This window comes from Lytechinus variegatus, chromosome 1, assembly GCF_018143015.1.
Source record: "Lytechinus variegatus isolate NC3 chromosome 1, Lvar_3.0, whole genome shotgun sequence".
Taxonomy (NCBI): domain Eukaryota; kingdom Metazoa; phylum Echinodermata; class Echinoidea; order Temnopleuroida; family Toxopneustidae; genus Lytechinus; species Lytechinus variegatus.
Window position 1 is genome coordinate 77,920,287 of NC_054740.1, and position 25,755 is coordinate 77,946,041.

General features: G+C 35.0%; 1 protein-coding gene across 1 annotated transcript; it reads right to left on the reverse strand.

The window, feature by feature from the left end:
• Nucleotides 1-4,482: 4,482 nt before the first annotated feature.
• Nucleotides 4,483-13,808, reverse strand: LOC121423956 (LETM1 domain-containing protein 1-like). The gene is made up of 9 exons (XM_041619510.1): nt 13,628-13,808; nt 11,561-11,775; nt 10,906-11,021; nt 10,458-10,540; nt 8,855-9,047; nt 8,222-8,317; nt 6,559-6,714; nt 6,088-6,184; nt 4,483-4,693 (listed from the first exon to the last, which is right to left on the reverse strand). Exons 1-9 carry the CDS (start codon nt 13,786-13,788, stop codon nt 4,602-4,604), a joined length of 1,209 nt encoding a protein of 402 aa, XP_041475444.1. The 5' UTR covers nt 13,789-13,808; the 3' UTR covers nt 4,483-4,601.
• Between the last annotated feature and the right edge of the window lie 11,947 nt (nt 13,809-25,755).

Sequence of the window (25,755 nt, forward strand, 5' to 3'; positions counted from 1 at the left end):
TACAATGGATTGTATCAATCACCATGTATAAACAAGTGTTCTAATCAATGATATGACATATTGCAAAGCTTTCAAGTATTAATATATATATTCCCTTGATTAGATACATGTAACTGTTCTACAACAATCGAGCCATGATTTGGGTTTTCAATGTAACAAAGAAACAATCTGTACCAAGGTAACTTTTGTTTCAATTTGAGGCACTGATCTACCCTGTCATCCTTTGATTCAGCACATTTAAAAAAAACAAAATATCTTGATGATTTGGTCAGTTTGTTGTCAATTTCAATTTGAATAACTTTGGTTTGTTACAAAAAAAAATCTTGCAGTCAAATGCATCTCATTTATACTTCAAAAAAGGAATTACAAATCTTGCAATTTATTACAAACTCACAGCTGTGGAAAGTACAAAATAGGCTTGCTGTTGATAGAATTGTTCCATTGAAAATTGTGTTCAATTGCAACGAAGCTTTTTTTTGCAACATTCCGAAAGATTCTTAGAAAAATAGCATTCACCTACATTTTTTTTGGTCCCCTTGTAGTCTATTGCTTTTCATAAGACACAATGTTTGTCAAGTTTTGCGCATTTTAATGCACATTGTGGTGAGTTATTTCATTCTTGTAGTCACAATCATGGTATCTCACAAAAGGTCTATTTCACCAATGAGAAGAGTTAAGCTTTCATACAAAAACGCAGCAGTATTAACGTAGGTGTGAATAGAAGTCTATTGCATGATTTATATGAAATCTATATTTCACTTCTAATTTTTTTTTCAAGTTGTTTTGTTAACTAAAATCTGCATTTGTATTGATCTACATGTGTAGTTTATGAGTGATTAGATGAATTAACTGAGCTGCAGAGTGGACAAATATAGGAAAGAAAATGTTCTCAAAGTGCTGTCATTTTGTCATTGAATGTTGCTTTTGGAATTAAGAATGAAAAGAAAACCTTTACAGATGATGTATTGTATCATGTGCTTTTGCCAAGATGTAATCTTAAATGTAAGTTGAAGATGGAAAATAAAAAAGGTTGAAAAAATAAGAATTTGCTGTTGGTAATGTGATGAATTGAATTTATAAGTTTGTATGAGATGAAAAAGGAAGAGGAGAGAAAATAGGGAGAGTACGAGGGATGTGCGTGTATGAGATAGAGAGATAGAGAGAGGAAGGGATGAGAAAGGAGAAACAAGATAAAGAGAGGGGGAGTAAATAGGGAGGGACAAAACAAAGAAAGATTAGGTAGACAGAAAGAAAGAAAGAAAGAAAGAAAGAAAGAAAAGGGGATGAAGAGGGATGGGGAGAGAACAAGAGACAGTTTCATGAAGAAATAAAGACAAATAGAAAGGAAACAAAGTTATGGATTACACAGAAGCTTGGGTTACCTAGAACTATCATAAATAAAAATGTCCAGTAATGATACATTTTGACAAAAACAAGGTATGTAGTTGATACATTTATTCAATGTACAGTATGGTACTTTACATTTAAGGCAAGCAAGTAAATCATTACAATCATTTAACAATGAATTGAAATAAAATTTCTTCGTCGCAAGTACTGCTTTTTGAGTAATAATTTGCAGTTTCATGTCGATAAAGATCATGTTGCACAACACCATTTTGATTTATTAGACTGAAAGGAAGCTCACAATACTGAAAGGTATTCATTTATTAATTACCATGTGTGGTAGTCTCGTTATTCATTCTTGGAAAGAGAAGAATTTTTTTTCTGAAGAACCCTATATTCATACAAAAACTAAACATCTACTGAATGGATGAGCCTTGTGATCAGAGGGTTGTGTATTCAAATCCCACCGCAGCCTAGCGTTCTTTGGCAAGGCAATGTCCACACTTTGCCACTCTACACCCAGGTGCTGAATGGGTACCTGGTAGGATGTGAAAGTAAAGTTAGCTTGTCCCACATCATTAGCACCTTACATGATGAATGGCCAGGGAGTGGAGGATGTGCATACATTGTGTGCAAGAATGGCTGATTCATTCGACCAGTTGTTCCAAAATAAAGCACTTGATATCATCAGAAGTGTTCAGAATATTATACAATTAATGCACATTTATGAGTGTGTTATGACCATGCAGCACACTCGAGGGTATTTACAATTATGCGAAAGCAAGAGGCGCTTGCGCCGAGTGCTTTTGCATAATATTGTGAATGCCCGAGAGTTGCTCGCATCGTCACTAACATCACGAATCTTAAAATGTGCATTAATTGTTTTATAAAACGGGTCGGCAAAATGATTTTTTCATGGAAATCTTGTTCAAATCCCTCCAACTTGTGTACGATCGCACAGACGAAGAGATCGCAAGACTGTCAATTATGACATCACAGGCGTATCTACTATGCGCGCCTAAGTAAGCGCATCAAAATCCTAGCCAGTCTCTTTTACTTAACGCGTATCAGTTTTTACGCGGTACTGGAACTAATGCTGCACAAAAATTGCACAGTGCTGCACGAAAAATGCACGACTGGAAGGTTGCGCATAATTAAAGCATGAACACGTGACTTGAATACGCACTCACCATTGGCTACATCCTTGAACCCGTTTTATAAAAAAAAATACTGAATGCCATAGAAATCATAATTGGACATAATATCTAATTCAAAATATACTCTTACTTAGCAAGTTTCAGGAAGAAAAAAAAACATTGAAGTGGAATTCAAACATGATAACAATGTCATGTTTTGATATATAAGTATTTGATATAGAAGGAACAAATTGTTAATATAAGTAATCACTAATTATGCGATAAATTGCACACCCAATTTCAGAATATAACCAGACATTCATCAGTATTATAAAAAACAAAATATATGATACACTGTTCTTTAAATTTGAGCTGCAACAACATTTACCAAATAAAGTTCCTTATTTAAAAGCAATAGCTAAAGTAAAGGCATTATCATATACAAATTGATATACAAATATACACTAACTGAAAGCTCCAACAATAATTGTATTACTTCTGTAGGTTTCCATGGCAAAGAAGAATAGTGTAGTAGGTTTCATGGTACACCATGTATCTTTCTCTGGCAAGTGTTGGTCCTGAAAAGGACCACCCAATCTCGATGTTGTTTCCCTTTTTATGTTTAAAAGGTGATTTATAAAAATAAAAAGTAATAAAAACCAGAGAGAAAAAACAGAGATGAGCACATGTAAGCACAAGTATTATTGGACAAAAAAATCTGTCTACTCTCATAATACCAAGCTTATTTATTTTCAAATTACTGAGCAATTACCATTTTATTTACCAGAATCATTAGACAGATAATTTCATACAAACAAACACTTTGGTGGTCAATAGATGGATTCTGTAAGACTTCACAATTGTGACTGATATCACAGAAGGAATGAAGGTTTAAATAGCAATATTTTGCAGTTGACATCTTAACACTGTCATTCTTCCTATATAACATGAGAAGTGTGTGAGCTGAAAATTTATTTTCCCCTTTCTCTGCTCATAAAATGGTACAGCAATAAAACCCTGGACATAAATTCCTTCAGCTCAAAATCCATCCATACTGTGCTACATCCAACCCAGGTGAGGTAAATGGGGATCTGGGGCCCATTTCATAAAGGACTTGCAACTGTTGTAACTTTGCCATTATGGTAACTACCATGGTAAAAGGACTCAGCAGCCAATCATAATCAAGGTTACCATGGTAGCTGCCATAATGGCAAAGTTACAACAGTTGCAAGTCATTTGTGAAATGGGCCCCTGGACCCCATAGCATAAAAGTTAATATTATGTTAACTTTACTATCCAATGGTAACTACCATGGTAACGATCATCAACAGCCAATCAAAATCAATGATTCCATGCAAGTTACCATCGGATGGCAAGGTTACCATAATGGTAACTTTTATGCAATGGGCCCCTGGTAGGAATTTATTCCTTGAAACGCAGAGTGCACAGCAACTGCTCTGTTAAAGAAAGGGTAATCATACTTCATTTTTCAAGGGCAAATAGAAGCTTTTGATATAAGAAGTCATGATTATATATCGTTGCACGCAACACGAACCGTCCTCTCTGCGCACTTCGATGCAAAAGTTACTTTTGCAGAAAACGCATTTATCGATAAGCTTTTTTAAAACCAGCAATAAGTGCACCTACAAGGAGAGCAAATTATTTACCAGTGTCTTCGTTAAAAGTTCAGGTTCTAAAGTTTCATACCGTATCTTTATATTTTCTTGAAGTTGCCACAGTGGGTAACGTAAGAGAGAGGACGGTTCGTGGAATAGATACAGTGCGCTATCGAGCCTCACGATTTCACCACGAACCGTCCGCTCTGTTACGATGCCCACTCCAGCGTAAATAATTCACTTCAAGAAAATATAAAGATACGGGATGAAACTTTGGAACCTGAACTATCGAACAAAGACACCGGTAAATAATTTGCTCTCCTTGTAGGTGCACTTATTGCTGGTTTTAAAAAAGCTTTTCTTTAAATGCGTTTTTTGCCAAACTAACTTTCGCATCGAAGTGTGCAGAGAGGACGGTTCATGGTGCGTGCCACGATATGTTTGATCACAGATGGTAGAGTTGGTTATCATACTTTGTGCTGGTCTTTCTGTGATGTTGGTGACATTACCCCTTCCTTGTTGGCTGGGTATCCCCTTGGTTTGGACGTCCATCTACTAAGAGAATACTGGCATGGAGAAGAAGTGACCGCTCTGCATCTATGTAGATTGAAGAATCAAATAAGAAACGCAAGGATTCTATGAGATTTGAGCCATTAGCCAATCAAATACAAGGATTCTACAAGAAATGAGCCATTAGGCAATCAAACGCAAGGCTTGTATCATGAGAAATCAATCTTAAGGACATTCCCTAGTTTATGTTTGTGCGCATCATGATCTGCACATATTTTCGCAATGGATGAACAGGTGATTATCAGCTATAGGTATCAGCAGATCTAATGTTTTATTTTGTAAAACTAAGTAGTTGAAAATAATCCATGGACCAATGATTTTTTTAAAATACCACTCCAATTTCTGAATACTTAACTGTTTGATAGATGAAAAGCCTTTGGTGCATTTTATAGTTTAAAATAGCACACTTGCTCCTACAAAAGTACTGATAGTTTGAAAAGCACATGGACCCCTATTTTAATGTTTACACCGCTTGAGTACACCTTCCTCAACAAGCTTGCAAATTTTGGTGAATATGACATGGATTTTTAATAAAGTGCAGCATTTATTGTACTTCTCATATTTGTGATAGAAATTTCAACTTTCTGAGATAATGTTTTTGTTTCCTTTCACACCATTTAAAAGAAATGAAGGTGCTGCTAAAGGGCAAATGAATAGCAATATGAATGAATTCTCCATTTCAGCATACATTTCTGAACTATACTTTGAAATTTGATGAAATTTACATGAATTTTGACTTAGTAATAAAGGTATAACTGCAACATAGTGATCTCGTGGGGTCTGAAAATGCCAAATTCTTATGAATGCGCAATTCTCAATAACTTCCAATTTGGTGAACTTCAAAGCTCAATAACAAAAAAAAACAGGCACATAAACCTAGGGACCCCGTATTTTTTGCATACTATTATTTAAAATATTCAAGTGTTTAAATAACTCTGTGCAAAATTTGGTGAAAATAACATGGATTTTATTTAAACTGTGGAACGTCCATAAGCCAAACAAATGGCACGATTTCTGCAGCTAGTAACATCCAATTGATAACAAGAGCAAAATAGGTTCCTACAGAGTTTGGGATAAAGGTTGCTGTTACACAGGTATCTCTGCCTTAGTCAAATCTCTCAGGACCTCAAAAATTATTTGATTTAGAACAAATTTCACTTAGTAGATGTTAATAACACACTTTGCATAATCAAGGGACCGTTTCATGAAACTTATCAGAACTGACAGGTTGTCATTACCGAACAGTTACCATAGTAACAGTCAGAAACCTATGCAACGTTGGATTTTACAACTTGTCAGACGGCAAATGTTATGTACATCTCTCTAGTCTGAATATGACTTGAGCAATTTTTTAACATATGGGAGAGTTCTGCAAGATAAATTTAATCTATTTTACTTTATTGATAATAGTGTCTATTTACCTGATATATTTGTTGATATATGAGTCCATTCTGTCAGCCATTCTGTTAGCATCTGTCTGTCTGATCCTACAGGGTTCAATCCTCTCTGATAGCAAAGCTAAGAAGCAAATCACACAAAATTATATGATGTATTATCAATATGGTGTACCGGATAATAATTTAAAAAAAAACAGGGAAATAGATGGCTGGAAGGAATTACTAAATAAAATTGAAAATCTTTGAGAGAACTGAGCACACTTTCACAGAATAGAACAGCACAGAGAAAGTTTGTCCTTGGGGTCACCAGGAGTCACGAACGACTCAATGGCGCTTAACATCAACCAAATAGAAATTAGAAGACTTATGAAATTATCTAGAATTTCCGCTATTGTGCATTGAAGAAAGGGAAAAAGCTCTGACCTGTGGGATAAATAATGTAAAAATAACACTTTATACCACATCAAGTTATTATACTGGACATTAATATCTCACCTTCCTCAGATCATACTCATCAATACTATGTATACCAGCTTTGAGTATAGCCTGATCCATTGCTATCATAAGGCTTGCATGAGTTGAGAGTCGTTTCCTAAGGGAAGGGCTAGCTGCCAAGAACACCCACTGGGAATGAAGCTTGCATAGATATTTCTGAAACACAAGGAAAATACACCAAATTACAATTTTACCACAACGTAAATTGACAGATATGAGAAAGAAATCAATAAATGAATAAACAGCTTCTAAACTGGTAGACCACAGATTTGTTTGGTTGGCCGTTTCCTAAGGGACGGGCTAGCTGCCAAGAACGCCCATTGAGAATGAAGCTTGCATAGATATTTCTGAAACACAAGGCTGTGAGGTCAGTTAAACATATTACGGGAATGAAAGATTCTACAGAAGAACAAATGATATACATGTAATATTTTATATGACTCATCATGGGATGGATTCAACTATCGAATATATCGAATAGGCACAATCAATATCACATCATTATCGATGCAATCTAATCAAATTAGAAATCAGAATATTCTTTAATGAAGTTGGAGTCAAAGTGAATGTTATTTTAAAATGACTACCTCATAATTTACTTCCTATTTTAGTCATATATCAATTTCAAAACATTTCGTACAAACTTTTTTTCTCATTCAGATTCTACAAGAGGGGCATCAGAAATAAAAAGAAATAGCGCTGGGCCACAAAAGTAAATGAAAACCAAAGTAGCTGTTTTGGTTGAAATAGTGCTGCTATCAATACCCTATTTATCGCTAGTCCTGTCAATAATCGCATGTTTTTGCCACTTAGCGATTATCGATAACCTTTCTCTTGTTGTCGATAATACCCGCTATTATGTAGTACAGTAAAGTTCCTCCACATTCGCACATACACATGGGGAAACCCCACCTCAAATGGCCAGTAATACTGTCTAATTGCTCCAGCTGTAGTAATGTTGTTGCTATGAGGCTGTCTTGCACACCACAAAAGTTTCATTCCTTCATGAACTAATCGGCAATGATTGGTTATTCCAAGGAGTTACCAGCACTAACTCCTTGGTTTTCATTGGGCTGCACTGGATACGGCCAATCAATGACAGCTCTGGATGTTCAGAAGTGCGTGCATGAGGGCTGGCCTCTGCAACCCAGGTAGATTTGGGAATAATAAATATCAATTCATTACAACAAGAGATTTAGTAAACAACATGGTGACTTTACAGCCTAACAGGTAAATTTCTTTCTTTTAGTTTGTTTGGGTGTTATTCGTTTCGTCATGTTCGTAACTTCAGAAGAGAACACAAGTTGGACTGACACTGACAATGCACAATTTGCGTTGGCATCGCCCAAGCCTAGCCTAAACCTACAGCACCAATGTGGACTGGATGCAGCCTTGTCTAAACTGCCGTGGCGCATTCAATTTAACCTCAAACCGGCCTACTAATAAAATATTCTTTTGTTGATAGTTGTAGATATCAGTAATATATTTTTACTGATATATCGGCAGAGAATTTTCTTACCGATAACAGCACTAGGTTAAAAAAAAAGTTGGGCAGCCTGGTTTGTAAAGAAAGAATCTAACAAGAAGGAGTGTCATAAATAAGCTTTCTATTTCTTGAAATAGTCATTGATAATTCTTGACATGATCTTGGTTATATACTAACCAAATGATTTCTTGAGAGTGATTTGAGAGATGTCTGTTGACTAAACAGAGGCTGAAAAGACAGAAGCTCAGATGCACTCATAGGTTGCTTCTCCATCTGAAAATAGAATGTTGAAGAGAAAAAAATAATCAAAATTCTACAAGATTTATAAACAAGTTAATAGACTAATAAGTTTTCCTTGATAAACAAGAAGATAAAGCTATATTACATCTACAGTAAAACTGAAAGTATAAATAATACTTATATTTGCAACAGTTTGATAGCTATTGTTTGACATGTACATATATTGGATTCATCCACTAACATGAATTTGAAATATATTTCAATGAATGAGGATTGGTGGCAAAGAAATCAATGTACTGATAGGTATATCATAAAGTAAATCTAAATATATGTAAGGTATAATCATGTTGAGTTGATGAAAATTCTCCTCACTCAACCCATTCAAAGTCAGCCATACAAGATTGTTGTAAGTAGTTGGAATTCAACAGCAACTTCGATCACTTATCCTGATCTGGCTAGATGGCAAAATTGAGCTCATATATCAATAATGCACAAGAGGCCTTTCAACACAGAAAAAAAAATGGGAAATTATATCAGCTGCTAAATTGTCAGTGATATAATATTGACTACCTGATCTCCAGCTATTCTCTGATGTAAAGATTCAGAAAGTTCAGATGTGGGTTTCTTCTTTAGTCTTTTATCAAGTCTCTTGAGTATTAATGGATAGAGTTGACGTCTCTTCTTGTGGTTTTCCTGGTGGTTGTTAGATACATCTTCTTGGGTTATAAAGTGGTCTGATAAAAAGATCCTCTGGAAATATAATCTGCATTGGAAAAAGAAAGAAACTGCAATTCAAGAAAGCAAACATCAATTAACCTATATATAGTATTGCAACTGTTACATTTTCAAGGGCATGTTAATACTATAATTTAGTTTTGAGGTACAGTTGGAGTCAATTATTTACATTCACCAGGGAAACACCCCCTCCCTCACCATATAATCTAGTGTCCCATATATTTGTTATACTATGGAAATTTGTTACCCAAAACCTAATAACTTTCAATTCCATTGTGAGGTATAATAACCAAATTATAAGGATCAAAAGGCAACTTAAAGGGATGGTCCAGGCTGAAAGTATTTAAAGCTTAATAAATAGAGTAAAATTCACTGAGCAAAGTGCCGAAAATTTCTTCAAAATCGGATAACAAATAAAAAATTTATTGAATTTTAAAGTTTAGCAATATTTTGTAAAAACAGTCATCATGAATATTCATTAGGTGGGCTGATGTCACATCCCACTTGTTCTTTTGCATTAGGTTTATTCAAATTTTTTTCCTCCAAGAACTAGAAAAATTGGATTGACAACTGAGTTAGTGCATTAGATATTTATTGCTGCAACTTATTTCATTATAAGGGAAACATATTATTCACACAAGAATGAAATAATAAAGAAATTATGATTTTATGTCACAACATAAGAAAACGGAAAGAGGAGATGTGACGTCATCAGCCCATCTAATGAATATTCATGACGACTGTTTTTACATAATATTGCTAAACTTTAAACTTCAATAACTTTATTATTTGTTATCCGATTTTGATGAAATTTTCGGCATTTTGCTCGGTGAATTCTACTCTATGTATTAAGATATAAATATTTTCAGCCCGGACCATCCCTTTAAGAAAAGCACGATCCACATTTAGCCACAGGAAGCCCTATCATGGTGTAGTAGTTCTGACATGCATCTCTTTAATCACAGGACATGGGTTCAAAATCCTACTCCAGGCATTAATTTCATTATTTTTTACCTTTCAATTCTACAATTGCTGCAAAGGAAATAAAATAAGGGATCGTAGAAGCCACTGTGAAATTCTGCAAGTAGCAGAGCAAAAGATACAATTATGGTCATGGGATCTATTATGCAACACTTTGATATTAGTGTTATTTTTTATATTTTTTCTTATTTATCTTTTTAATCCTGTTTATGTCATCATTTTAACCTATGCCAATGTATGTATCGCCATGATGGCACTCGGGGTCTGCCACGTCAAGACCTTTCCGTCTTTTGCAGTCTTCCAAATTTCATTTTGTATTTATGTATGTTTAATTGCTTTGTTACCAATTATGTATTTTTCTGAAAGTTTATCTTGTATTTTTATTGAATGGAATTTGAATAAATTGAATTGAATTGAATTATTCAAGATTTTAGCTTCAGATTAAACTTCTACTTACACAACTGGTAAAGTGACATAGTACACAAAGGGGATGTTGACTATAACCAGCACCGGGAGAACCTTAGCAACATCCTGTTTCATCTGAGGTATCAATGAAGATAGTGAAACAAATATAATCCATCAAATACATACAGAAAATAACATTTGTCTACAAATTAAGTCATAGATAAATTTAATTACATTTAGGTATTTTAAGCTGATTATCCTCTATAAATATTATATTATTCATGGTCTTTCAACCTCTCTCTCACTACCTCTGTATTTATATCATATCTATTGTTATCTTTGTCTCCCCCTCCTTCCTCCTCTCTCCCTTTCTCTTGCTGTCTCTCTCCCTCTGATTTCCCCTTTTCAGTTGATTTACTCTATAATCAATTTCTTATTTACAAGCTGTTTATTTACCAAACAATTTCCCATTTTTAATATTCACTGATGGTAATACTGACCTGCATCTTCTTGTAGAGATCTTTCCATTGAAGATCTTCCAGTTTCACTTCCTTATTCTTCAGTTTCTTGTTCAGGGAATACACGAAGCGGAAGTCTTGAACAAAATCTGTTGCACCTGCGGAGCAAAGTTTTAATTCAATATTGAAAAAAAAAAGAATGAAACAAGAAAAAGCATCCTATTTTGTTTATCATTTCATATACAGCTATTAAACCCAAAGTTGCATGAGAGTTCACTTCCCAGACAATTCATGAATCTAGATAATTTCTGAAGACAAAACCTTCCTGACTCGCACAATACATAATTACATAAACATTCTGCCTATATTTTCAGAGCAAGTAAATAAACACAAAAGATGGTAAATCTTCTCTTTTAATTGGTACTACTAGTAAAGGGATAGATCTTTATTCAGACAATCTACTGAATTCTAGACTTTAGAAATTAGATATTATCTTCGTATACCAAATAATATTCAAAATGATCAAATAAGATTTTCATTTAATTGAAACCATCACAGGTCTTCCTGAACAGTCAACAGAAACAGTATTTCTAACATGAACTTGCATTCTAATGGAACAATGCCCCTAAACTGAATCTAATGATGGTCTCATGAAACATGTCTTCAGTAAAAATTGAGAAAAAAATGAAGCACAAACCATCTACAAATCGTTCATAGAAGACACGGGCCTTGGGAGAGACCTTGTTTAGAAACCAGATAGTGCCATGATGCATCTTTAATGCTATGACTTTGATGATCCCTGCTTTTGGCTTCTCTTCATTTCCCTTGCCTTGTTGATCTCCATCTGATTTATTGCTAGATGATGGAGTACTGAAATTCCGGCATGAAGCAGTCAGTCGCCTGTTCTTGATGCTATTGATTGAATGAAAAAAAAGAAGAAAATATTGCTTGTAAACTAAATATATTCCACTGTAAAGATGAGCTGATTACCAAGCTGTTTTAAAGTTATGCATGATTTGAAGGACATGAATATTGAGTTTTCAACAGAGGTTTGGTCCAAGACCAAGAAACAATGATTTCAGAAAAATGACATTGAACAAATTTAAACCAAGTAGGCCTAAATTCATTAAGGCCAAGTAAAATAAGAAAGTAGTTGATCGTCCTCGCGCGCATCACTTTTGGCCGCCGCATGAAAATTTTTGCTATTTACTATTTTCTAAAAAAAAAAATAAAAAAAAAAAAAATTGTGTTGTTTCTCGTCCTCGCCATCTTCCCTGTTTAATTGCAGCATCAATTTTCTTGTTATTAATTATTTTTATGGCTGCTGAATAACGAAAAAATTCACAAGATTACTCTCGGATCTCTCTCGCAACTTCAAAAACAATTGCAAAGTCCGATATCGCCGTAATTGCAAGAAAGAAAAAAACTTCTGATTTGTTTTTTTATTGGATTTTGAAGATACCATCATAAATTAGCAAGGAAATAAAGTTTGCAAACTCGGAAAAGGTCGCGGATTTCTTAATTTTTAGTGCATTTTCGGGGACCCCGCTTACTGGATCTGAACTAATCCGTCGCATGCTCTTGAAATATGGCGCAGATAAATCAATTCTAATGACGTAATTTGTATTTCAGCGGGGTTTTTGGTGAGTGATAGTGCCTGTACAGTTAGATATGTGTTACGGTGATGGTGTGCTTGTGACTCTGTTGGGAGAACTGCATGTGTGCCAGGATGATGTGATTGACTGTGCTGGCGTGACATGTGAATTTGTGAAATGCATTGAATTTTCTGGCAAGTTTTCTAATGTCAGGAGGCAATGCATCGAATATTCAATGAGGGATTTAATATTCAATATCAATTTTTAAAATGAATAAAAATTGAGCAGTAGTATTAAACATTATGTAAATGAACAAGCACCCGAAAACTGCGATGTGAAACCATACCCAGAGCTAAAAATTAGATTGGCTCTGGAAAATTGAACAAGACTCCAGTCCATGACAATAAAAAAGACCCCCCATGCATTTTTTTTTTACCCTTACATAAATTAAAATGATTAAATTATTCACTTGACATGAACATTCTGCTTGACAACAATACAGTACCTGTATACATCACTAATAATACATCAATAGATTTTATTTTCCATAGATTTCCAATCAATCGTAGATATTTATACATTATGTATATATATATTTCTAATCATTTATTATTACTATTGAGCATACATCGATCACATAATTCGAGCTTGACATGGCCTGACAGTCATTTGAATAAAAAATAGCAAAAAAAATAGTAAATAGTAAGGACCTCCCTCATCACTGATGTAAAAAATCGGACCGAGAAAATGCCTCCGTGTTCTTAAAAAAAATAGTAAGATAGCAAATAGCAAGGACCTCCCTCATCACCGCTCTCAAAAAACCCGACGATCAACTACTATCTTTTTTTACTTGGCCTAAAAATAAAAATGTAGATAGAATTTCTAGATTCTAGTACTAGTAGGTACCATTTTGCTTTATAAACATATTTCATTCATCTAAAATTATTAAATAACTGCATTAGATCGCATCAGATCGATCCACTCACACTAGTCAGTGCAAGGTTAGTATTAGTATTTTTTTCGACCATTACAGTCTACCACTCAATCAATGAACAAGGTTATGCAGTCTACAGTCTTCCAAATTCATTACCATGATTACAACAGCACAAAATTCAAGGTATGGGACTCAATTGCAAATCGGGTCTACAATAAAGAGTAACGATACATACTTAGACCAGTAAGACTGCCTTTCCAATGAAGATTCAATATGACAAATCGACCTATAAATCCTTTTAAGTCGTAAAGCTGTTCCAAACAATGATGCATTGCTACTTTTTACATGGAAAACTTGGTACAGCTGACGGGAAAAATTTCGACAGGGCGCTGCCATATTGGTTAGATCAAACTGCACGCGAGAGGGAGATACCGGTATATATATGCGGAGGTCAGTCCGGATCAGTCGTCCTGCTTGCAAAATCACCATCAACAAACAGTGTGCATCATGAGCCATCATCATCATCATCATCTTGCATCATCGTCAGTGGCGGACCATGACCCCGATGAGACAAAGCATTGGGGGGGGGCACGGCATCGTTCACAAACAATGCAGTGCCCCCCATGCTTTGTCTCCTCCGGGTCACGGTCCGCTACTGATCATCGTCATCATCTTCACTATGGAGTCATCATCATCATCATAAATTACCATCATCATCATCATGCATCATCATCTTGCATCATCATCATCACAACACCCTCAACAACAACAACAACAATATCTTACCAACACTACCGGCGCTGTTTCCGCCGCCAGCACGCCGATTATTATCGTTCAGAAATCTTAGGAGTTATGATGTTCCTGGGTTAGGCCCCAATGTATTATAGCAACCAAACAAACACACTGGTGTGTCAGCTGCCCCCCCCAAAAAAAAAAGTTTTTACCTGGTAGAAGAAAATTACGTTCAATTCTGCTTCTAGTGGTTCTTCAGTATAAGAGTATAGGGGGGAATTTTGCCCTGAAGCGAGCACAAAATACTTCTTCTTTGTGGCACTGACAAAGGATATTGTTAATGACTTTCCAAGAAATATGACATTCTTTTCTTATCTGTTCAATTTTGATATCATGACTTGACGTGCTTCATATATCTTCAAATATTTTCATTATATTCAGCAGCCGATTTGTGAACCAGCTCATTCCACCGTGAGAACCTTCTTTTATTCCACGAAATTAATTAGAAATATGTGAAAATATGCCAGTCGAAATCAGAGCTCTGAGAGCTGATATTATCATCTAAAATTGTTTAGATTAAAATATATTAGATTGAAATCTAAATACTATGTTTTTGACTGGACACTATTCACAGCCAATTTGTATTTCTTCTAACCCATGAATTGAATTAAAAAAAAAATTATAAATGTATGCCAGCCCCGGCCTTTTGTCAGTATCTCTTCGATGTTATTGTAATAATCAAACTATAAGGCCTATCAACATTTCAGAATTTTCAATCCTCATCTTCTTGCACAGTCGAGGCAAGAGACTGTGAGCTCTTTTTTATCACTATATTACTGAACAAGAAAAGCAATAGTGAGCCCCGGCACCCCAATAAAATCAAATATATATTTTTTAATTAATTCCTAATTCTATTCAGGTAAATGGGTCAGATATTTAAAAAAAAATCATGATGCTTCAAAATAACAATGGTAACAATACATGAATGAAATTGTATTTTTCTTGAACACCATCGTATTTTTTCATAATGGTTTGATGGCTATCTGTGTTGTTTATTTCTTCTGTATATTTAACTAGTAAAGAATAATTATAATCTGGGAAGCACTCACTGGTCGAAGTAATGCTATATGAAGTGGCTGTTGTGTTCTGTTACTTTGTAGTGTTAATTTAAAATTTGGAATGCAATGAGAGTCCGTTGAAAGAGCTGTATAAACATTCATTCATTTTTTTAGTATATTGCATTATAGAACTGTAAAAACACAACATGCATGGACACTGTTTATCTAAACCAGATTTTCTCAGAAGATTTAGTAAGCATGAATAATATTAACTAATATCATATCCATAAATTTAGCAAGGTCATCACACACATTATACGGCATATAAGCTGCCACCCGATTTGGAATAAAACGGAGTACAATAATGATAATAATATTGAGACATGGAATGTCTTACTATATGTTCTAAATCATCATGCGAATCATATTCAAATTTGTGACTATCCTATCATCCTCATTAGAATAAAAAGCGAATTTAATATCTAGTCGCAATGACGTCAGAGCAATCGTATACATTAGCTATGATTCGAAACCAATTTGGCCTTTACTCAAAATAAAGGCTTGTAATCATCGTTGTTGTTGTTATCTTGGGTTTTAAGGCGCGTATCATTCAGATATGAATATTTACGCCTCAAAGTGTTACGTTAGTCTTCTTTCAGTTAATTTGGCCCTCAAATAAAAAGATAGTTTTCGTTCACATTTTCAGAAAATTAGTAAAATGCGATTTGTTTCAAAGTGGGAACGTGGACCAATCGCAAGATGTGCATGCGCGGGGGCCTTTAGATACAGTAGCAAAATCTTTGGCAGTGAGTAATGAATGACAAGACCCCGTGACAAATATTTTCTATAGTCCACGGGCAAAATAAGCTGGGTTTATGGTATAGGGCCTATGCTTAAATGAAATCCACGATGAGGATTGTTAAGTCAGACGATTTAAGAGGAATCTGAGTCTATGATAATCATTCCAGCTCCTGCAAAAATTATGATATTAACTTTGTGACACAAATTCAGACACATATTGCTGTGTATAATCATAACCGTATATACATGGCATTTTGTGCAGAGACGCAAGAATAAAAATTATGTTAATGTAAGCGAGAGGGAAAAACAATCGAGTTTATCACACACACAAAAAAAATCTTGCGCACATTTTACGTGATTGTTTTTGAAAAATTGCAATAAAAATATGGGAGATATTTCGGGGAGGGCAACTTTCACCTCTTCCTCTTATTTTATTCGTGTTATTCAAAAGATGCAGGTCCCCAGCAAACATAAAACGTTTTCAGAACGTTTTAAAAACGTTTTATTCAGGTCCCGTAGGTCCTCGTCTGAAATAAACATTTAGAAAACGTTCATATAACGTCCAAGTTTGACTTTCAATTTGTGAAAAAACAATGGTTCCAAAAAGAAAGTTTTTAAAACGTTCTTTGGCCGTTACATAATGGAACGTTTTAATCAAAACGTTCACAAAACGTTTTATTTGGAACCTTATAACGAGACATATTTTATTGAACGTTTTATGAACGTTCTTAAAACGTCCAAATAGGACTTTATGCAAATGAGTGGTAATTTGCATATAATACGTTAGACATATTGAAATAAACGCTTTTAATGAGTTCTTTTCTATTTAGCAGTAATTAATTCATGCTTTTCGTGTTTCGTTTTATTGTAAAATTGTTCTATAACACACTCAAAGATTAAAAAACACTAATTCAGTCTTGGAATGTACTAACATAACAAAAAAATAATAACTAACCATTACAGACGATACTTTCAATAAACTATAAATTTACTGAAGCAATATTTAGAGTTAAATCCAAATGAATCCCACTCAAGTCTGCCCTTTAAGCATGATTTGATTGGAGACACTTCACTCTTAAGTGCCATTCCACAATTTAGCCAAGAGCTTGAGGTGCAAATAATAACATATTTTTATTCATTACATTGTTTACATAAGTTTTTAATAGGTTCTCCAAACGTTCCTATAGAACGTTTTCTGAACGTTCCAAAGGTTTTCTGGACGTCCGCAAAACGTTTTTTGGAACGTTTTAAATGTTTTCTAGACGTCCGCAGAACGTCCATGGAACGTTCCAAAGGTTTTTTAAAGGTTTTTCTGGACGTCCGTAGAACGTCCACAGAACGTTGTAAAAGGTTTTTGGGACTTTATAAGGTTCCAAAGGTTTTCTACAGGTCCTTAAAAATTTTCGAAAGGTTATTTTTAGGTTTTAAACGTTTAAAAAAACGTTTTCTAAACGTCCATTTGGAACGTTTTATTAACGTCCAAAACCTTCCACAAGAGGACGTTTTCTAAACGTTTTGACAAAACGTCCATAGAACGAACTTGGAACGTTCTTAAAACGTTCAGAAAACGTCCAATTGTTAGCTGGGTCTATATAAATATCAGACCATGTAAAGAGAGTATAGAATCCACTTATTGATGGCCATGATAACTGGAATGTAATTTTCTCCAAACTGGAAAATCGGATTAGTGCACATTGTCAACGAATATAAAATAATTATCATCGTTTTTAAAATCAATTCGTACTTATTAAGGATATATAGGCACCCCAATCCCTCACTTAGTAAAATTATGGAGGGGCGATGGCTACGAAGTATTGGTAGTAGAATACACAATGTACGTAAACAATAACGTCAAAGAGGGGCAGCGTCACTGTGTAAGGGTGTGTGTGTGTGTGTGTGTGAGATACTGATTCACGACCTATCTCTCTCTTATTTTGAATTTAATACTCTCCTTCCTTTCATCCCACCATCATTTCCCCTTTTCTCCTGCTTTTCCCACAACTACTTGAAAAATCATTGACCGTCATGCACCCTCATGCCCCTGTAGAGCCGCCCCTGTCTTCAAAGTAATAATTACTTATACGTGCATCTACATGTCTCCTTTTCATATTTTTTTTTTAAAGGTTGAACTGTTTTGTTAAATATCAGCATTAAAAATATGCGTGTTTACATTTTGTGTGTTCTTTGAAGGCTAACCCCTGTGACTCGGTTGGACGCGCACGACTTGCGAATCTCAATGGTTATGTAGTGCGGTGTGCGAGCGAGGATGCACCCGACCACCAAACCAAACTCTTTTCCGCCACTCAGCTCACTGTGCTTGGCGACCCCCTCGGGCAACACACACCGCTAAGCTGCTCTACATTGACTTCATCACTTCACCCTTGTTTGTGTATTGTGGGTTTGCGTGTTTGATACCCGTGAAGTTTTATTGTACCTCATAAATCCAACCGGATCGCACACTTTTCGTCCATCCAACCAAATTAACTTTTGTCATTGTATTCTGCCTGTGAATAATTGCTATTCTCTCGCTGATCATAAAAGATTTCTACACGTTTTGGGAACTCCACATAACACCGTTTGTGATAATCTGTTAATGGATGTTATCCGTCTTGAATGTTTAAAAAGACTGAATTGATATAAAGAGATACCCTCTTACCCCTATCGTCAGCTTCGGATACTCACGCCCGTATATTCTTTTATTTTTGGACTAAATCTCAGCAATAAAGGCCTACGGTGCAAATAGTTAGCAAGGAGGTGTACTTTTGGTACCAAACTATTTTGAAAACCGCTCCTGAAAACAAAATTCATATGCCTACTGTTCAAACCCGTGAGCAGTTCACTACAGCCACATGAAATAAGAAGAAGATATTATCAATTTTCGCGAAAAAGTTATCAAGGACTGGAAGACACCCAAGATCATGGATCATTTCTTGAGGAATCGTGTTTTGGTGACTTTCCTGGTAGGGGCTTTTCGGATTACCTGTGTAAGGACAACGAACCTGACGGTGAGTGATAACTTTATTTTTTTTTCAAAGGTAGAAAGAGGACGGGTTTTGATTCAGTTTATATACCCTTAATTTTTTTTTATGTAATTTACATGTATATTCATGTTTGTAGTTCGTTTATAGTTAGTTTGTATCTTTGTCCATTTTAAATGCACTATTTTACTAAGACACCCACGTACCTTGCGACACCACCACCTTCTTTACTTCTTACGTGTATTGAATGATATAGCTTTGATATCAAAGTTCCAACATGCCAATAAGGAACGGAATGGATAACATTTCATTTTACTACAATTATAAACACTCTCCCTCTGTCACCACTACAGTAACTCTGCGTCACACCCCTGCCCCCTTGCATTACCCCTTCCTTCAAACCTAAACTCCTAAACAATTTACAAGAATGAAATACGTGGAAGATCTAACGAGAAACAGGCTGGGGAAATCCAGGGTACCAGTTGGCAAACCGACAGCTTCTATCTCGTTTCCAATCCATTGATCTCTAAATGATTTCTCTGAAGTTCTAGATTTGGTTCAGAGTTATTACATATTTTCCTTCTTTTGATGCAGCATACCGCGTATTGGTTTCTGATTTTGAACGTTTGGGCAAACCACTAAAATTGTCATTGCATGCACATCAAAAATAGGTCAATCTGAATTTGGACTGCTTATCACGCTAAGACATTCACGCTTGTAAGGATTAGGATATTTTAGATCAAGGAGTAGAAGAGGGGACAGACAGAGGAGACAGAGAGAGAGATATATATCCAATCACCAATATTTCCCTCGTCATGCCGAATAACTTTTGATTTTAAATGAAATTAAAATGATAAAACCAATATTTGGTTTTCTCTCAAGTCTCGCCCTACTTTGTAAATCCCCGGATCCTGGTAAACATGGTAAACTCGATCAGCTACCGGTAATCTTCATAGACTCATTAGTTTAAAAAATTCCCATTTTGGTAGTCGAGGTATTATTTCTTTTTAACTCATGGACTGGCTATCATTATTTCTATGCTTTATGTATATAATTCGTGTTTCACGTGAAATGTATCGCGGTAACACAGAGGTACCGTTTAATTGCTGCAGGGCATTCCGAATAATCCAGTTTGCAGAAGAAAAAATAACTTATAGAAATTCTTACAAGAGAGACGATGCAAACACGGAGAGAGAGAAATAGAAGGGGGCTTGATGTTGAATTTTCATATTCAATATTCCTTTGGGTATACCGCTTTTTACGGAATGTACTTTCCATTGGAGAATAATTATGTAAAAGATTTGCTTCCGTGGAAGCGCTTATGGTAAAATTAAGTCAGGGAAATGGGGATAGAGGGTAAAAGGGAATTCTAGGTTGATGATTTCGTCTGAAAAGTATCCAACGTTCATGACATAGTACTAGTTGCTTTTTATACCAGTACTACTCATTATGTGTTAAAATTCATTTTAAAATATGAGAACTAAATTTAATGATACTATTTTTACAAAACTCTATAACTATAAATGTATTTCCTTTTAGCCCACAAAATACTTTGAATTCAGCAGCTCATTGTAGCTACTTGTCTTTGATTCTATTCATTCAAGTGCAACATGCAATTCATGTATGTAGATTGTATATTATTTGGTGAAATTCATTTATATTCATGGTGTCAGGGGCGGACCCCGGATTTACACCCAAAAGTTAACACTCCACCAAATTCGTCAAAAATAATGCCTATCCAAAAACGAATCAAATTTAACAATTGGCGTAAGATTAAGAGGGCATCGCTATTTATCATAAATAACCATTATTTTATTTACATCTTTGAGATAAATGGGGGAACTTTCCCTGCCCCCTCCCCCTCTCTGGACCTGCACGTGCAAGATGATTTTTGTCTTAAAACTGACCACCTGCAAGTATCGGATCGATCGTTGATACTTCCGACAGGTCGACAGCATTAAGTGATTTTTACACCCTGGTAACACCTCGCAGTGGTATTAACACCCCGAGTGAACACCTTGATCCGCGTTTAGAGACTGTGAGTCATCAATGATTTTCTCTGGTTCACCATGCTACCACCAACAGTTCGAAATGTAAAGTCAGGAAGCTCATCAGCTCAAATCAGGTGCGCTTGGTGGAATTTATCTAAAACCTGCAATGTTCACAGAAAACGTAAAAAAAGAGAGAAAAACTCGGAGAATGGCAAAAGTATATAGGAAAGGCTATAACGAATTAGGTGTCATGTTCACCTGTAGGTATATAGACCGTCATTGTATTTACAGATTTTGAACAGACCCAGTCACTGAAAATCTGGTTGACACTTTGATATCTATTATTTGAAAGCCAAAGCGATGGTCAGGAATTTACATGAGGAATATGCCTAATATATACTGTTGATTATTTGATTGATTGATTGATTGATGAATGGAATGGTTTATGAATTGATTGATTGATAATTTGCGCTAATTCTGAACGATTCCTCTTTAAAAGTATTGTTTGGTGGCGATTGTTTCTGTTTTGGTTATCTACACATTAACTAATAAAAGGAGGCATCAAGCACTGATCGCTGTCAACATCATGGACATTGAGAAGTTAATTGAAATATTTTGAAGATCGTATGCTATAAAGGTTATCATGGCAAGAGGGTTCCAAACCTTTGGAAAGCAGAGAGCATGGCGGATTCATTCAAGGCGATGAGAATTGAAGTTCATTATTGGAGCAATGTCTATTGTACTCGGGAGGGTAATTATCGGCAGAGATGAAAGCAAGCGACAAGATAATAAAGGGGGACTGCGCGGTGATTAAAGATGATTGCCGGGCAAAAATATCAGGCTTGTGAATTATGTGCCATGCTTATGTTGTAAATTATAACATGAATCATTCATTAGGAGAAAAGGTATCCTGGATGGGTATCAATGTAATATGAGATAGTTTAAAGTGTGCAAAGACGGCTATAAAGTTGATGATAAACGCGACTGAAATAAGATTAAACTGAGATAAAAACTTTGCATATATGGCCAACTTTAATACTATATATATACATATATATATATCAATTCAAAGGTAATCTTATCTAGTTAAGGTTGGCATGGTTGGGGAAAACTAGGCTTCTTTTATATCAGAGAACCAAAAGTTGATAAGCAAGTTTTGTGATGTGATTTCATAAGCTATTTTACACTTCTTGCTTTCTGAGAAAGCAAAAAAAATCTACAAAAAGATGAAAGAAAATATAGAATAGCTAATACAATATGAATGTCAAGATACTGAGCTCTAGTTTACACAAATCATGAAAGTGATTTCTTAAGGTAATTTCGAATATTATGACTTAATATATTTATAAAATGACATATCCAAAGTGTAAATCTTTTGTAAGGTTTACAGATCATGAATCTACCTATTATCTACATATTTTATCAGAATATAATGATTTTCCAACACAGTAAAAAAATTATACAACGCTGTTTACTATATGAACCTTACAGTAATTGTTTAAACAGTTTAAACAAGTGTTTAAATCTTAAGCAACAAATTTTAATTTTCAATAAATTAAACATGAATGTTCAAACGGTTAAACAAATATTGTAAGGTTAATATAGTAAACAGCGTTGTATAAAATCTTAAACAGCGTTTTTACTGTGTACTAAAAGCGAATGGTTCGTGATGGCTGATAAGTATTATATTCATGGTATTTGTGCTGAATTAGTAAGCTATAAACCGGAGTAAATAAATCGATAAAATATCTCTGCAAATACGCGAGGTAATACCCAGATGTCATTGTTATCATCATTATTATTAATATTGTTATTATTATTATTATTATTATTATCATTATTATTATTATCATTAAGTTATTGCCCTTTATATTCCTGTAATATTATTCATTTGATTTATTAACAACATCCAAGGTCTATATATTTGGATTATTCAAATACCTTTCGAAAGGTCACGCATGAGCAATAGAAAAATTGTATTTATTATTCATTGAATATTTAACTCATAACTCCTTCTCGCTCTTTTGTCCCGGAGAAGCGTTAGATAGTTTTCTATATCTGCATTATGAATTCAGAATAATTTATAACGTGTACATCTGTAAAGGTGTTTTGTTGTCAAGACCACCTGTAAAAGCTATGAATGTGTAACGACGGGCATGTGTGATATATAACAAGGGAATGATGGGAGGAGTATTATGGGATATATCGAAAAGATGAAGGTGAGAAGGGGAATATGTTATGGGCAGGTGAAGTAAAGGTGTTGAATAAGAAATTGAGGCTTATTATGAGAGAGAGAGGGTGGAGAGAAGGGGGAGAGCGGTATAATACAACTATATATGTATTAAAGCTTGATTACTGAAATGCGTCATTAATGACATTAATCAAATCAATCTACATGGGTTAACAAACTATTTAGATAAGCGATTTTATTTTCCAGTTACAAAAATAAAGGAGCAATTTCCTACAGTTCCCGAAAATAAAATAAACTTTAATGTTACAATCCATCCAAGTTTCAACAAGTGAATGTAAAGAGCAATGTAAGAATTTCTTGAAAATATACCAATGGATGCTTTGTCTTGTTGGGAACATTCCGCTCCACCAACGCACCGCGGAGAGTTATTAATCTAGAGTAGATCGAGACAAAGGGATGGAATTAGGCATTCTAGCGGCATTTCTAGCGATGACTTATAATGCGATAGGTATGATATCATCGTAGAGAGACCATCTAATTGAAAAGACAAAAACCGATGGCAAAATCACCATCTAGATGGAGGGAAAGAAATAATGAAACGCTGGGGTGACGAAAATGAACTCGCACATCCAACATAACAAAACAAAAACAAACCGCCTAAGTAGACACAAAATATCACGTGACTTGCCGGCTTAATAACATCGGCAGACATCAGACAGAATTTAGAACGGGGGACGAGGGAAAGAGGGAGAAAGTTTATTACGAATTGGAAATGGAAAACAATAAACAAGAAATTGATGACTAATCGCACGCGCGCTCTCGTGTACGCTCTGCCGCTGCACTTTTATAGATCTCCCCATTTCCAACTCTCAGCAGCATTGTGCTTGTACCATTTCTCGTCCGCCATCTTTTTTTTCTTTCTTTATTCCCCCCTCTCTCTCTCGCTCTCTCTCTCTATATATATTTATCTCCATATTTCTTCTTCCTCCACAATGTAATGTGTACTAATACTGAGAAATCCATGAGCGACTGAAAAGAGCAAGCCCCGGAATTAACAAAATGTTTAATTTTTCAAAGATCGTGCAGGAAAGTTCGCCCTTTTTATGGGAAAGAGGATACCTACCTGTAAAAAACAGGTTAAATTATCCAAATATTCAAGGAAACTTAATGAAACTTAGCCCATGCCTTTGCAACATTAGTTTTATTTAAACATGATTAATTGAAAGATTTTTATTGACGGTCAAATGAAATAATCACTTTATGGTACCGAAATGATTTTCTTCTCACTATTTTTTATTAAACTTTTATCTATACAAAGACGAAACTGGGTGAGCTTTAGATTATGACATCTCTTCATTATTTTATCTGATGATAGTTACATTCGCCTGTAACCTTTAAATTCAAGGTTTTTCATGCTCTTATATGGTTCTGTTTTACATGAATATTCAGTATAAAACTATTACCATTTTTGCTGTACATTGAGAAATGAGTGTAAAAATGTTCTCTTTATGCCATGTGCAATATAGACCAACTGTCGATACATATTGTCACTTATTCCCCCTATTTAGTTCTTCTTTTCTTATGAAACATCAACTTATCTCTTCCTTTCACTTCTCATTTTACAGCAACCCTATGTCCACTTTCCCCCGTTTTCCCCTATTTATTCACAATATTTGTATTACCTCGTCACATGCATAGTACGTATCAGATGGACCTAATTAAGGATGATTTTGAAGCGTTTGATAATTAATTTAAATGAGAAGTATATAAAATGACGTCACCCCAATGAGCCTTACGCGGCATCCCCGATGCAAGATTATAAAAAGAACCCGACGAAATTGCACTCCCATCAAAAGATCGAGAAATAACCAATCAAATTGTCTTCTCATTACGCGTTGCTAGGCAACCAGGTCTGACGCCGTGTACAGCATGCCAAACTGAAGAGCAAAGCCATTCTCCAAAATCTCTCTCTCTCTCTCACTCACTCACTCTCTTTTTATCTTTCTTCGCAATTCTTTATTTATTATTGTAATACCTGTCAAGTTCTGCCCATCCACTTTTCATCTCCCTTTCCCTCCTTGCATGCACTATAAGTTCTTCTCTAATATTTGCCCCCCTGTTCCCTGGATGCACGACCTAAAGGGAAAGTATACCCCAACAAAAAATTTATTTAGATAAGAGAAAGATCAAACAAGCATAACGCTGAAAATTTCATCAATACCGCGATGTGAAATAAAAAAATCATGTCTGTTTTTAATGTTTCTCTTTATATCTTACAAAACGTTGGATGCACATCCTGGCTGATATGAAAATGAGAGGATGTAAAAAATATTGGGCAAAATTTTACCAGCACGAGGGTAATTATGTACCAACCAATTGCAGTATTTTACTCAATGCGGGAAACATATTGTCCAGTAAGGTTAAAAAATAAGCAGAAATTACTTTAGAATGAGCAAATTTTCATCACACTGGATTTAATCCCAAAAGAAGTGCCCAATTTGGTTGGATACATAATTACCATCATGGAGCATTTTTACAATATTTTTAAGATGGATGACTCACATATTTAGCGTTCCCAATTTTGTATTTCCTTACATGATTTATGTAAGATA

Excerpts from the sequence above, each read along its gene's own strand:
- LOC121423956 (XM_041619510.1), bottom strand. The coding sequence starts at position 13,788 with ATGGCAGCGCCCTGTCGAAATTTTTCCCGTCAGCTGTACCAAGTTTTC. Across the intron at positions 10,541-10,905 it reads ATCTCTACAAGAAGATGCAG|ATGAAACAGGATGTTGCTAA; the intron begins GTCAGTATTACC and ends TTGATACCTCAG. Across the intron at positions 6,715-8,221 it reads CACTCTCAAGAAATCATTTG|AAATATCTATGCAAGCTTCA; the intron begins GTTAGTATATAA and ends CTTGTGTTTCAG.